This window comes from Heterodontus francisci, chromosome 40 (assembly GCF_036365525.1).
Source record: "Heterodontus francisci isolate sHetFra1 chromosome 40, sHetFra1.hap1, whole genome shotgun sequence".
Lineage (NCBI taxonomy): Eukaryota > Metazoa > Chordata > Chondrichthyes > Heterodontiformes > Heterodontidae > Heterodontus > Heterodontus francisci.
This window is the reverse complement of record NC_090410.1, coordinates 14,155,366-14,169,862: the sequence shown is the minus strand read 5'-3', so window position 1 is coordinate 14,169,862 and position 14,497 is coordinate 14,155,366. Positions and strand designations below refer to the sequence as shown.

Here is a 14,497-nt window from a genome sequence, read left to right as displayed (position 1 = left end):
AGTTTTCAAGATATTAAGGGGAACAGATAGGGTAGATAGAGAGAAACTATTTCCACTGGTTGGGGAGTATAGAACTAGGGGGCATAGTCTAAAAATTAATGCCAGATCTTTCAGGAATGAAATTAGGAAAACTTCTACATACAAAGGTGGTGAAATTTTGGAACTATCCTCTGCAAACGGCAATTGGTAATATATCAACTGTTAATATTAAATCTGGGTGATAAATTTTTGTTAGCCAAAGGCAGTCAGGGATATTAGGCGAAGGCAGATATATGGAGTTAAGTTGCAGATCGGACATGATCTCATTGAGTGGCAGAACAGGGTTAAGGGGCGAAATGGCCTGCTCCAGTTCCTGTGTTCATTCTGGGGACTGTACCACAAATACTGGGCTGGATTTTACCAGCCTTCTAGGGACAGGCTGAGAGGCGGGGAGGGGAGGTCGGTGGAGTGCTCAGTGCCTTCCCAACGCCATGGAATTTTACTGGGGCAGAGAGGATCGAGGACGGCCACTTAAGGGCCTCTTCCTGCCACTGCTGGCATATTGCCAGCGACGGGTGCGCTCCCCACCAGGAGGGGACACCACCCAGTAAAACTAGGCAGCCTCTATGTAGGCTTGGAGAAGGGTGGGGAGGGTCCCTCCAGTTTGGGCACTCAATGGCCCACGGAGGGCCCCCCTGCGACAATGGCTGCCCCCACAGAAACACCCCCAATCCCTCAATGGGTCCTGCCTGATTGGCCCCAGCGACCCCCCCACCCCCCAACCCCACTTAGCTTGTGGGGAGGTCAGCGTCCATCTTTGACAGCTACAGTCCCAGCAGTGGCCACCGCACCCAGTGGCACTGCTGGGACTGAATAGCTGCTAGCCCTCCAGGCAGTTAATTGCCTGAGCGCCGAAAAATGCAGCTGGAGGTTCCCCCAAACGGCCGAGGTGAGGTTGCGCCCCCCCCCAGGCTTTCCGTCCTGGCGTCGGGTCACCCGCTGCGGAGACAAAATTCAGCCCACTGACTCATTCTGGGTACTGTACCACAAATACTGACTCCTGCTGGGGTATTAAACCGCATTTGCTAACTCACATTGGGACATTGAACCACATTTGCTAGCCAGGCTGGGGTTATTTTACCACATTTACGAACTCGTGCTGCAATATTAAATCTCACGTGTTAATTCAGCCTGGAGTGCTGTACTAGAGATACCAACTTAGAGTGGAAGCAATTTCTCACTATGTACCTTGTCATAACTTGAAACCTGAACTTAACTTGAAGACCGCTATCGGGTCACCCCTTAACATTCTCAGCTCCAGTTAAAAAGCCACTAACTTAAGTTAGATGTTCAATTTCAAACTGGGGTTGGGATGGGGGGAGGGATGGTGGTGGGTTTAATGTAATTTAAGTACTGCTGGAAGAAGCAACCTCCCCTCAGCCAATTACAGAAGAACACCAGAGTTTACCTGGCAAACAAGGAGAGGTCTGTAATCCAGGTACACTGACTCTTACCCTATGTCCCATTAATCACTTCTCTACCGTCTAATTCAAAACCAAGACACAAATGTATCCGAAAGCATGAATCCACTACAGCTAATAGGAAGTGGATACATAGCTAATGGAAATGTAATATACCAGCACTAACTGGCCCTTATTGCCCTTGTGCCAATTAAAAGATTTACCGTCCTGATTTTCCTGATCTTTGCCCCACCCCCCCCCCCCCCCCACCACGGAATGCCAATTCCCCACGCACAAAGATCAGAAATAATAGGCAGAGATCCATCATGCCGGGTGTCTGCCAGCTATTGATTTCTGGAACTTCCCTGAGGCGCTGGAATGCAATTGGCACAAACCCATCACTCACATGAAGATGAGGTAGGAGAAGGCCTTCTTATCCTGCACCCCTCCTCCCGACTTCAGTTATGCGTTCGTGCAGTCATTGAGTGCTCAGATTGCAGCTCACCCCCACCCAAGAAACTAGTAGAAACTAGCGTTGAGGCTGGCACCAGGATTCCTCCTCTAATCGAAGGGCCAAGCAGGCCCAGCTACAGATAAGCCTGAAGATTACTGGTCCTTTGTTTTTGAGTTGTAAGTATTCTCAGGCTTTGAGGCCTTCTGGCTGCTACTCTACAGCAGACAGAAGGCCCCAAAGCCGGCAGCTGTACATGCATCTGCGAACCTCTAGAGCCTACAGCTGGCTGTAATTCCCTCCCTCATTTGTAGCATTAGACGCTGAAAGGGGACAGGCCTGCACTGGAGGTGCCCCGTGTTACCAAACCAGGCCACCGGAATCTTGTGGTTTGACCTGGAGTGTTGCTGAATATTTCACTGTCCATTACTGGGGTAGAGGGAGCCATAGAAAATCGACCCGTGAAAGTTGACCTTCAGTTGGTGACAGGTTGAGACAAGACAAGTGTTCCAACCAATCACAGCAGAGGCATTTGCTTCTTCGGGATCACAGTGGGCAGACATATAACATAAGTGAATCAGGGTCAGTTGAATCAACGAGGTCAACTCTCTAGAAACTCGACTCTGGATTTCTTTTAAAAAGGTTGTTACATCATTATAGTGACTCAACAAGGCTTGTGCCCAGCAGCTTGTTGTCTGCTCACTGGGAGCATGCTGAACACAGACCGGAGGAGAGGGCAGGAGGAGGTCAGCCCGTTAAGCCCACAATGAAGGGAATCAGATTAGTAGAAACTGACATCTTACCATCAGCCAATAAGAGAGCTGCAGAGAGAGAAAAAAGAGTGAAATCCAATGAAATGACAGCTGAAGACACTGTTACTCCACACAATGAAACAATCTAATCCAGACGTGAAACAGTCTCAACACATCCAAACTTTCACATAACAACTACAAGAAATACTTCTGTAAATATCTTAATACTGAATATAATGTGGTACCAGAGAAATGCACTTTTTTTCCCCCTAAATTACTGTTTACAGTAATATTAAGAAGTTCAGGCAGTATAGGTTCCCATTCAAACTGCCTTTACTAATCCGGTAAACACTCGTTCACTGATTGTGGATGGGGAGCCGGGCAAAGGCTGTGGCTCCTTTGGAAGTATTAAAAAAATGTCATTCATCGCCAAAACCCAGAAGTCCTGCCTTTGCTCACTCGAAGAATAAGTTTAGTGTTCGCATCACGTTCAGCCAAAGCATTGCCCCTTACCTTTGAATTGGGCCATTCAGTTGAAAATGTCACCAGCCTGCATTTTTACAAAAAGACGAGTCCCAGTGATTACCACTTAATCATATCAGATCACAATAGAAATGTTTCCCAATTTGACAATGGGAATAAAGTAGTACTCTGTATGTAGTAAAACTGAGCGAGACAACGGCTGAAACATGTATTGATGTTGCTAAATGCCCAAATATTGTAATTATATTAGCTTTCAAAACGCATTGCTTCCTGATAACAATAATGGCCTGAATTTCAACAATTTGCATGTTGTTCAATAGTGATTGTCTCATAGCACAGCACAACATTTAATATGAATGGCACTGGGAATCCTGTAAAAACAGACAGAATTTCGAAACTGAAAGCCTTACAGAGAGGATAATGTGTGCAGCAGACAGTTGAGGGCCTTATACTGAAGAGGTGTAACAGAAAGTGCAAACACTAAGGGCTTTATACTGAGCGTGGGTGTAACAGTGTTATAACTGGGGGCCTTGTAATGAAGGTGTGTGTAACAGTGTTAAATTGAGAGCTTTTCAATGAGGATGGGGTGTGACAGAGACACTGTTAGAATTTACAAACTAATCACAAGGGTGAAGTATGTAACAGAGAGAATTAACAAAAATGGAGTGTAACAAAGCGAGGTTTATAACAGAGTCCTATAATGCAGAATACATGTATTGGATTATGATTTTCCCCTTTAAGCAAACCTGAAATTCCACGTTTCATCCATCTTGGCTTTTCCAGGACAACAAAAAAGTTTTCCTGCTTTTCATACTCTTCATCATCCACAATTTTCAACTGGATTGTCTTCCTGCAGAGGGAGAAAACAAACCAAAAACCTGTTGAGTATGAGAAGCAATCTGCAATAGTGTGTGCAGTCTGATAGTAGGAAGGTCTGGAGTATCAGCGTGGCTGATTCTTTGTAAACTACTCCACAGCTCCAACTCACCAAAGGCAGATGCACGGCAAACAATTCACAAGGAATTAGAGACACACAGGTCGCCAGCTGCAGGAATGATAGGCACCCAGTTTACACTGGAATATGGGTTTGTGAAATATTTGCAGCAGTTATTGACCATGCTGACATTCCAATTTAAACTTAGCTTACCTTGGCTCTTACCTACTGTAGTCCTGACCTAGAAATGCTGAAGTATGGGTTGTCTTCAGTTGCTTTTATGGTGCTAATTCCCCACCATTTTTATTTAGAGAGGGAAAAGTCTGTTTGCACTTCTCTCAATTTTCCTTCTTAGCTGGATATTGTCATGCTAGCCTCCATAAATTTGGGGTCATACAAAACTCTGCTGCCCATGCCCGAACTTGCACGATGTCCCATCCTCTCTAATAATTTCCCTACCACTGATGTAAGGCTCACCGGCCTATAATTTCCCAGATTATCCTTACCCTTCTTAAACAAAGGAACAACATTGGCTATTCTCCAGTCCTCTGGGACCTCACCTGTAGCTAATGAGGATGCAAAGGTTTCTGTCAAGGCCCCAGCAATTTCTTCCCTTGCCTCCCTCAGTATTCTGGGGTAGGTCCCATCAGGCCCTGGGGACTTATCTACCTTAATGCTTTGCAAGACGCCCAACACCTCCTCCTTTTTGATAACGACATGACCCAGACTATCAACACTCCCTTCCCTAGGCTCATCATCCACCAAGTCCTTCTCTTTGGTGAATACTGATGCAAAGTACTCATTTAGCACCTCGCCCATTTCCTCTGGCTCCACACATAGATTCCCTCCTCTGTCCTTGAGTGGGCCAACCCTTTCCCTGGTTACCCTCTTGCTCTTTATATATGTATAAAAAGCCTTGGGATTCTCCTTAATCCTGTTTGACAATGACTTTTCATGACCCCTTTTAGCCCTCCTGACTCCTTGCTTAAGTTCCTTCCTACTTTCTTTATATTCCTCAAGGGCTTCGTCTGTTCCTAGCCTTCCAGCCCTTACGAATGCTTCGAGCAGGCTGGAGGGGCCAAGTGGACTACTCCTGCTCCTAATCCATATGTTCGTAAAACTCTCCATATCTCTACCTCTCTTTCCTTCTTTAATATGCTCCTTAAAAACCTATGTCCTTGACCAAGCTTTTGGTCATCTGCCCAAATATCTCTTCATGTGATCCAGTGGTTTTGTTTTATAATGCTCCTGTGATGGTCCTTGAGGGGTTTAATTAAAATGAAGGTGCAAAAATAGAAGTTGTTGCATAGTTTTAAAGCCTCAATGAGAACATTAACATTAAAATTCGAACAATGAACCCCCAGACCAATTTAAAGAATTGCATGACAAGATTTCATGTTTTAAGTCTTTTACTATAACAACTAAACTAAAAGAAATCCCCATTAACTAAATAGTACTTTGCAAGTAGCTGGTAATTCAAATTACAAAGAAAGGCTATTTTCTTTACATATTAAAACTCTTGAAAACCCTACACCACACTTATACATTACACAGTCCCATGTTTTCTGACAAAATTATTGACTCAACCATGGACATGGGTCTATAAAGTGTACAGCCAACCTAATGCCATCAAACACAGTCCGATTTAAAATCCTATTTACTAAGATACTTGGCATTGTTTTTGCTTGAGCAAGTAGTCAATGTCTGCCCACACACTTGATGAGCAATGCAGAGAATTCAGATAGATATCCATCTCATGAGTGGTCTTGATCTCGCTCTCCCTTTCCATCCCTCTCCCCTCCCCTCTCTAGCCCCTCTATCTGCTGGCCCCTCTCTCTCTCCCCGCATCCCACCCTCTCCCCCCTACAGCCCTTCCTCTCCCCTCCATCCCCTCTCTCTCGTCCCTCTCCCTCTCTTCCTCCCACTCTCTCCCTTTCTCCCCTCCACTCTCTCCCCCTCTCCCCACTATGCACCAGGAGCGGAAACACATTGCCGCTCGATGCTGGCCCTGCACTCTGAGTGAAACCAAGGCCTTTGGAGAGCTGAGAGACTGTCTGCCAAAAAAAACAGCTTGCTCTGGCTCAAAGAGGCCTTCTCCTCCCAGTTCAATCATTGCTTTCCCTTGTGCTATTCTATCTGTTCTACTCACACCAACACTCTCCAGGGCTGATTCCGCAGGTCAAACAGGGGCAGGAAGCACTTGACTGATGGCTCCGCCAGCACCGCCCTTGCCCCACTCCCATTGGTCACTGCCCCGATTGGCCGACTCCAGTGTCCCCAGTGAGTACCGCCTCCCCCGCGCTCCTATTCAATGGAGGTCCGCAAGCAGGCAAACCATTCACGCTTTTGATTGGTGGGCCAGATACAAAACTTTGGCGGACTGTAGGAACTAGCCCGATGCCCGATCCTTTGTAATTACTTTCGCTCCTGATAATTATAAATATCTTGCCCCTAGCCTTTAAACTTGTGTTTTAAAACACAAGTTTAAAGGCTTGGAACAAGACATTTAAAATTGCCACGGACCTCAAAATTGTTAGTACGTACACATTGCCAACCCCTGCACAGTCCTCCACAGATGGTGCAATCTTTGCAGTTAAAAGTCCCAAACTCCTCCCAGTTGCAATGGGTTGGATCTCCCAGACCTTTCTCAAAGTCATTGACCTCTTCACTCACTTCTCCGAGCACTTTCAACCTAGATGTCTGTGAATAAGGTGGTTCCTGGTGATCCTGTTGGTCAAAGTTCAACTTTCAAAACAGGTTCAAGTTTTCACAGCCTTTCCCTGTATCTCCTGAGAGCAGGTGCTCCCTCTCTCTCTGTCTCTTGAGGCTACAACCACTGGTTGTCTTCCTTTCTTACAGCCTGCTCTGAGGCTGCAACCACTATTTTCCTTTCTTACAGTCTGTTCTGAGGTTGCAACCGCTGGTTTCCATTCTTATAGCCTCTCTGCCTTCAGAAAATCTGTTAAATTTATCTGGAATCAAAAGTCAGCAGTTCATTGTCCTTTTGCAATATGCAAAGTCAAGAAGTCTGGCTTCAGCAGAGCCACCTGGGCTTTCCATTGTTTCCGGGTGTGCACATTTGCATCCTCAGAATCACTGACTCCTTGTTTATGATCCAAAAGTCTGAGAGGGTGAAACCCATTGTTCTTTAGGTGTTATACCGTCTAGTCTCTGTTTTTCAAAAAAAATCTTTAATCTGTGTTCTCTGTTGTCCTGTCTTGTCTTTAAGCAGAGAGGATGTGAGGTCACCTGACTTCTCAGACTTCATCTTAAAATTCTAAAAACCACATTTTTAAAACACAATCATGTTACAAAGTCCAGTGATCATAAATACATAACACGAATACCTAAATACTTAATAAAATGTACACATATTAAATATTTGGGTCTTCACACCACATTGTCATATTTCCTGAAATTAGTTCCCTTAATCCAATGGCAAGTTTGAACACCTACAGTTTCAAGATTTTCCAATGTTCTGATGTTCTGTACTTTCCAAACATCAGGATGTTTACTCTCTGGAGTGCAAGGTATTGTGGAGTTGGCATATTCCAGCAGTGAACTTCAGTAACCAAGTGAAGGTGCCAGTTTGAATTAGAAGCCAAGCCACCACCTTGAAAATGTTCTTTAAAAAAAGTTTTGATTATTTGTAAGATTTATATTATCAGGAGAGTTTTCCCAGGGTTCAAGGTTAAAATCAATGAAAAATATTGAAAGAATTGGAAATCCACAAAAAGGGGTTACATGTTTTTACCTAATGCCAAAGCAAATGATGTTGAATTTGTGCACAAGAGAGTTTTGTATGCAGTTCTGGGCATCCAAATACTGAAATGACAATTATAGCACCAGAGAGGATACAGCAAGATTCACTGGAATGATACTAGGAATGAGAGGTTATAGTTATGAATATGAGCTTGAAATATTGGGTCTTTTTAATTAAAAAGTGAAGATTAAGGACAGTGTCAAAATGATAGGTTCTGAGAAGGTGAACAGTGAAAGATTGTTGAATGGGTAGCATGAGGGCATTGACTGAGAACTATCATGAGAAGAAATATTTTTTCAACACAGGGTTATTCGAACATAGATTCCTTTACCCCATTTAAACATGACTATGGCATAATATAAACATCACCGGCCAGGTATTTGAATTGGAAAAATATAAAAGGATAGATGGATTGGACAAGGAAATGGAGTTAGAATCGACACCTTTAGGAAAGCATCCTCTATCTAAACTCGGGCGGCACACTATCCTTGCAGGAAGTGAATGCCGGGGCTAGTGGTATCAAGGACCTGACTGTAGAAAGGAAAGCAAAAACAAATCAAGGCGAGGAACTTTTTAGATTCAATATAAGTAACAGCATGGTAATGGAGAAAATAATGGGACTTAAAGCAAATAAAATAAAGGTGCTGACAGTTTCCACCCCAGGGTATTAAGAGAAGCAGGTGAGAGAATTTCTGAAGCAAGCACTAGTGATAATCTTTCAAAGCTCTTTGAACTTGGAATTGTGCTGTTAGATTGGAATATTGCTCCGTTATTTGAGAAGGGTGGTAGAGAGAAAACAGGTTACCCGCCTATCAGTTTAACATTAGTTGTGGGGAGCGTACTGGAATCTGTCATTAGGGAAAGAGTGATTTGAACAAATATGAGCTGGTCGGAGAGAGCCAACATGGCTTTGTTAAAAGTAAATCATATATATGAATAATCTAGTTGATTTTTTTGAGGAGGTCACTAATAGGGTAGATAAGGAAGTGGCTGGATGTTATCTCTTCCAGAACAGATTTGATAAGGTTCCACACACAGAACTATTAGCAAAAAATGAGAGTGCGTGGAATTGGAGGTACCCTTTTAACTTGAGTTGAAAATTGGTTAGGAGACAGGAGACAGAGAGTGGGGATAAAGGTAGACACTCTAATTGGCAGATGTGACAAATAATGTCCCCCAGGGATCTGTTCGAGGCCTCAACTCTTCACCACATTTATTTAATGAAGAAATAGAAAGTTTTATATCCAAGTTTGTACTTGAGACTAAGTCAGGAGGGACATTATGCAGTGCAGGTAGGAGCAGGAAGTTACAAAGGGACATAAACAGACTTTGAGTGAGTGGGCAAAACTATGGCAAGAGTAATTCAAACTGGCAAGTGTGAGGTCATCCACTCTGAACCCAAAAAAGATAAATCAGAGTAATTTTTAAATAGTGAGAAACTAGGGATTGTAGAGGGACAAAGAGATTTGGGAATCCAGGTACACAAATCATTAAAAGCTAGTAGACAGGTACAAAAAACAATCAAAACGGTTAATGGAATGTTGGTCTTTATCAAATCATAGAATCACAGAAAGTTTATGGCACAGGAAGAGGCCGCTCGGCATATCTCAAGGATGCTGGAATATAAAGGAGAGAAAGTTAAGCTTCACTTGGACAGAGCCTTGGTAAGACCCCATTTGAAGTACTGCATTCAGTTCTGGGCACTGCACCTCAGGAAGGATATATCGGCCTTCAAGGGGGATGCAGTGCAGATTCATCAGATCGATTCCACATTTAGAGGGTTAAATTCTGAGGATAGGTCGTATAAACCTGGCTTCTATTCTCTTGAGTATAGAAGATTGAAGTGATTTGATCAAGATGTTTAAAATGTTAAAGGGTTTGATAGTGTAGATACAGATCTCCTCTGATGGCAAAATCAAGAACAAGAAGACATCATCTTAAAATTAAAACTAAGCAATTCGGGAGTGAATTTAGTACTTTCACGCAAAGGGCAGTAGAAATTTGGAACTCTCTCCTTCAAAAGGCTACGGATACTGGGTCAATTGGAGCTTCTAAGATTAAGACTGATATATTTTTGTTAGCTAAGGATATCAAGAAAATGGAGCAAAGGTGGGAAAATGGAGTTGAGGTGCAGATGAGCAATTATCTAATTGAATGGTGCAGCAGATCTGAATGGGACTGAATGGCCCACTTCTGCTCCTATCGTGGGTCCCATAGACAGTGGAAAACATGGGCCCTCATTCTGTTGCTTCTCTGATGGACCTACCATAGACTAACGGCACATTGACACAGATAGAGGGGAACATTGGGGCCAATAGGTCACAGTCGCCACTTGCGTGACACTCAATGCACCCATCCCAATGTCAACATAAAAGTGTCCTTTGTGAGGCATATTACTGAAACTCACTGCTCTCCCCCATTCCAGGGAAGGTGTTTGACATAGAATAGTCTGCAAATCTGGCATGCAGGAGTCCCAGACAGCACAGCATTCTGTGTCCCACTACACTGCAAAGTACTGCCAACAAGCTGTGCAGAGCTAATAGCACTTCCTCTGTTACCTGTTTGAAACTCAAGATTGAACTTAAAGCTGTCCTGGGTGTGCGCTTGGTTTAATATGCAAGAGAATTGAGAGCGCTGATGCCTGAGAATACTTTCAAGGGCTACTGTCGCAAAACAAACACTGATCCCTAGCGTCCTCTTTATTTCAGTCAATAACGTTTCACTATGGGAATGTCCTACTTTTCTAATCTCAGGGAACACATTCTGCAGTGAGAGTACGCATCATTGACTTGTAATAGTAGCACTATGTAATTAGAGTGGGGGCGGTTGTTAATTGAAAGTGATTTGTGTGCACACACATACTTCTCTGTTCTAATCCCATCGAGGGAAAGAGACATCTGAAAACTTTGAGGTCTTAACTCACCCACAAGAGTATTAATCTATTGCGGCAGGGAGAATCTCATGTAATAATGAACTCACAGGAAAGTGTTATTAAAATGGAGGAAAGCACACTGTGACAAATTACCCATTACAGTCCATCAACAGCAAACTGGGAGTCAGCCATAGAGTCCTGAAATATATGTTTACCCCATCTGTCCTAGAATTATCCGTAAAGTGATACCACCTATTAAGTTTTATGAGATCATATTGAGACGTCAATATCAACAAACCCAGGGAAGCACTGGTCCCTCCACTGATCCTTCAGAAGCTGAGCTCTCACATTCAGATGAGACAGGAACACAGCACATGTTAACCCATGCTCACCATCCTATCTACCTCTGTTTCACTAAGATTGCGACTTCTGTTCTCCCTCCTCACCTTCCACCCCATAATCATTGGGCCTGAAAAGTAGTGCTTGGGCTCATGGGAGAAGGCAGTTCAACCCCAATAAATGGGAAGCTGCTGTTGACATCCAACAGGGAGAATGGTTTTTGTCTAACTGACGTCTGTAAGAGAACTGGTACAGCGATGCTGACACTTGTGATTAATCATCTTTCTTTCTCTGTGAATTCTGAACATAATGAAAAACCATTAGCAAAATCAGAAGTATTGGCACTGTTGCTGGTGCCTCTATGTCCATAATCACAAAGTGCCGCTTTAACGGAGGTGAAGGTAACTAAGCCCACATCTAGAACACATTGCAGAATTTGTACTTTGGCATCATTACTCTTCTATTCTCCTCAGTCGAAATTAGTACTGAGTGTACTTCTTCTTCTTTCTTTCTTTCTTTCTTCTTCTCTTCTTTGGCCTCCTTGTCTCGAGAGACAATGGGTAAGCACCTGGAGGTGATCAAACAAAGACTAACATCTCGGGGATGTTTAGGTAGTTGTGTCTGCAGAATGAACATCTCATCTGAACATAACCAATGATTTAAATACCTTTTTAATAAAAAAAAAAGCTGATACGTTCCAGATTTATCTCATTTATGGTTTCAAGAGCCAAACTCGCTCCTTTAATCCTTTGAGATGTAAAACACATTGGTCCTGTCATGAACTGCACTGTAATATATTTCCTTTGGGAAAGAGGAGGCTTTGAGGTGACCTAGTTGAAGTTTTCATGGTGAAGATGATTGGCAAAGCCGATCAGGACAAAATGAGCTCCGTTCACCTTGTTATCTTTCTCTCAACCTTCAAAAGCCCTCTGAAAACGTATTCTTTCAACCATACCACCTCTGCATCTTCGTCTTTTGTGAAGCATCTTGGAGTATTTTCTGTATTAAAGGTGCTGTGTCAATGCAAGCCTTTGTTATGATGAAGGGTTCAAACACCAGGGTACACGATATTTTGCGGTGATCATTTAGCAGGAATTGACATTGCTGGTTTTCCCTACTTTAGCTATGTCACAATGTAACCATTTAGCTACCTGCCTGGAGGTCTTGTGTCTGGGCACATTGTTGTGTTGTAGAATGCCTTCGACCTTTCAAATCACAGGACCAGACACCTCTATTCCCTTTGCCGATCATAATACTTAGCAGCAGATGTTATTTCTGCCTATGGGTTTCCCTCAGACATGTAGTCACTCTGCCTCCTCTTTATATTTCATAAATGTAGCCTAGATTTACTTTGAGCAAAACTGTATGATACATAATTTATTTTATATATCCACCTTCTCCCATTTTAAATAGATTTTTGACCTTTTTATTTCTTTTGACTAACTTGATGACTGTAACAGTTCCTCAAGTTCCTCAGAGTAGTGTCCTAGGCCCAACCATCTTCAGCTCCTTCATCAATGACCTTCCTTCAATCATAAGGTCAGAAGTGGGGATGTTCGCTGATGATTGCACAATGTTCAGCACCATTCGCGACTCCTCAGATACTGAAGCAGTCCATGTAAAAATGCACCAAGACTTGGACAATATCCAGGCTTGGGCTGATAAGTGGCAAGTAACATTTGCGCCACACAAGTGCCAGGCAATGACCATGTCCAAAAAAGAGAATCTAACCATCTCCCCTTGACATTCAGCGGCATTACCATCCTGAGGCGAGTAACTCACCTCCTGACTCCCCCAAGCCTGTCCACCATCCACAAGGCACAAGTCAGGAGTGTGATGGAATACTCTCAACTTGCCTGGATGGGTGCAGCTCCAACGACACTCAAGAAGCTCGACACCATCCAGGCCAAAGTGGCCCGCTTGATTGGTACCCCATCTACAAACATTCACTCCCTCCGCCACCGACACACAGTGGCAGCAGTGTGTACCATCTACAAGATGCACTGCAGCAATGCACCAAGGCTCCTTAGACAGCACCTTCCAAACCCGTGACCTCTACCAACTAGAAGGACAAGGGCAGCAAATACATAGGAACACCACCACCTGCAAGTTCCCCTCTAAGTCACACACCATCCTGACTTGGAACTATATCGCCGTTCCTTCACTGTCACTGGGTCAAAATCCTGCAACTCCCTTCCTAACAGCACTGTGGGTGTACCTACCCCACATGGACTGCAGCGGTTCAAGAAGGCAGCTCACCACCACCTTCTCAAGGGCAATTAGGGATGGGCAATAAATGCTGCCCCGGCCAGCCCACACCCCATGAATGAATAAAAAAAAAACAGAGAAAGTAGCTACATAGCCTGCTCTCTCCTGTCTCCCATGTTGTCTGTAAATTGGACCTGGGGTTCTGAATGGGCTCCTATCTTCATAAACATACATCTAAAGAAGAAAGATCATGCATTTATACTGTCCCTTTCACAATCTCAGAAAGTGCCAAAGCTTTACAGACAATTATGTATTTTTGAAGTGTTGTCAATGTTGTAATGTAGGAAACAAAGCAACCAGTTTGCACACAGCAAGCTCCCACAAGCAGCAATGTGATAATGACCAGATCTTCTGCTTTTAGTGATGTTGGTTAAGGGATAAATATTGAACTGTATACTTATATTCTGCCTCCATATCAACTCCTTTACCTGCACACACACACTCGGTAAACGGTGAGAATTCACTTGCATCCCACCCTATAGTTTGTGCACATATCAGTTTCAGCCGCTATGTAGGTATATTCCACACTGATTCAGTTGTGTTAGGATAGCAGGGAAGCCAAAGGTTAACCTATGGCAAGCAATGCTGGCAATGGGAGAGGTAACCATTCATTTGTGTAGCATCTCTCACAGAGTGGTCATATCAATAGCATAGAGTTCCCAATAATATACTTGTAATACATATAAATACAAGTACCTGTGCTCTCTATTCACGTATGCGTTGATGCTACGGTAAGAAAATGGCTAGTTTTTAATGACCAGAAACAGTTAAATGTCAATTTACTTTTTAGGTAAGTCAGCAGGGTACTCCTCTGTGAAAAACAATAAACCAATAGGAATATTTACTCAATACAATCATGCTGTCTTTTATCAGGGTACAGTAATATTGCTGTTTTTCACTGTGATAAGGTAACGATGTTGGTCTCCACTGGAGATGACCACCTATGGTGATCTTCACTAACAGTTTGGCATTTGCACTGTTCGTCACGAGGGACAGTTAACTTTGTTGGGTTGGGTAACAGCCTATTCACTTGGCTAGCACTCTGCTTTTCTACGAAGGGGTAAGTACTGTGTTTTAACTTCCATGGGAGGAAGCGAATGTGCAGCTATTATTTTTCCTGACATAAATAAGAACATATTTAAGGGAAAGAATGAAAGATTGCTGCTTAAACAAGTACCAGGAAAAAGTCCTTTTGA

At 43.3% G+C, this 14,497-nt stretch overlaps 1 protein-coding gene across 4 annotated transcripts in view; it reads right to left on the bottom strand.

Annotated features, from left to right (window-relative positions):
• The window catches only part of LOC137353112 (sodium/calcium exchanger 3-like), a 373,612-nt gene that overhangs the window by 38,613 nt on the left and 320,502 nt on the right, over positions 1–14,497 (bottom strand). For 2 of the 4 annotated variants that reach the window (XM_068019108.1, XM_068019111.1), the window contains 2 exons: positions 3,872–3,975; positions 2,694–2,711 (listed from right to left, as the gene is read on the bottom strand). In XM_068019108.1, coding sequence (XP_067875209.1) covers positions 2,694–2,711; positions 3,872–3,975 — 122 coding nt within the window. The remainder of the gene's footprint in view (positions 1–2,693; positions 2,712–3,871; positions 3,976–14,497) is intronic. The other 2 variants (XM_068019109.1, XM_068019110.1) reach the window with 1 other exon arrangement.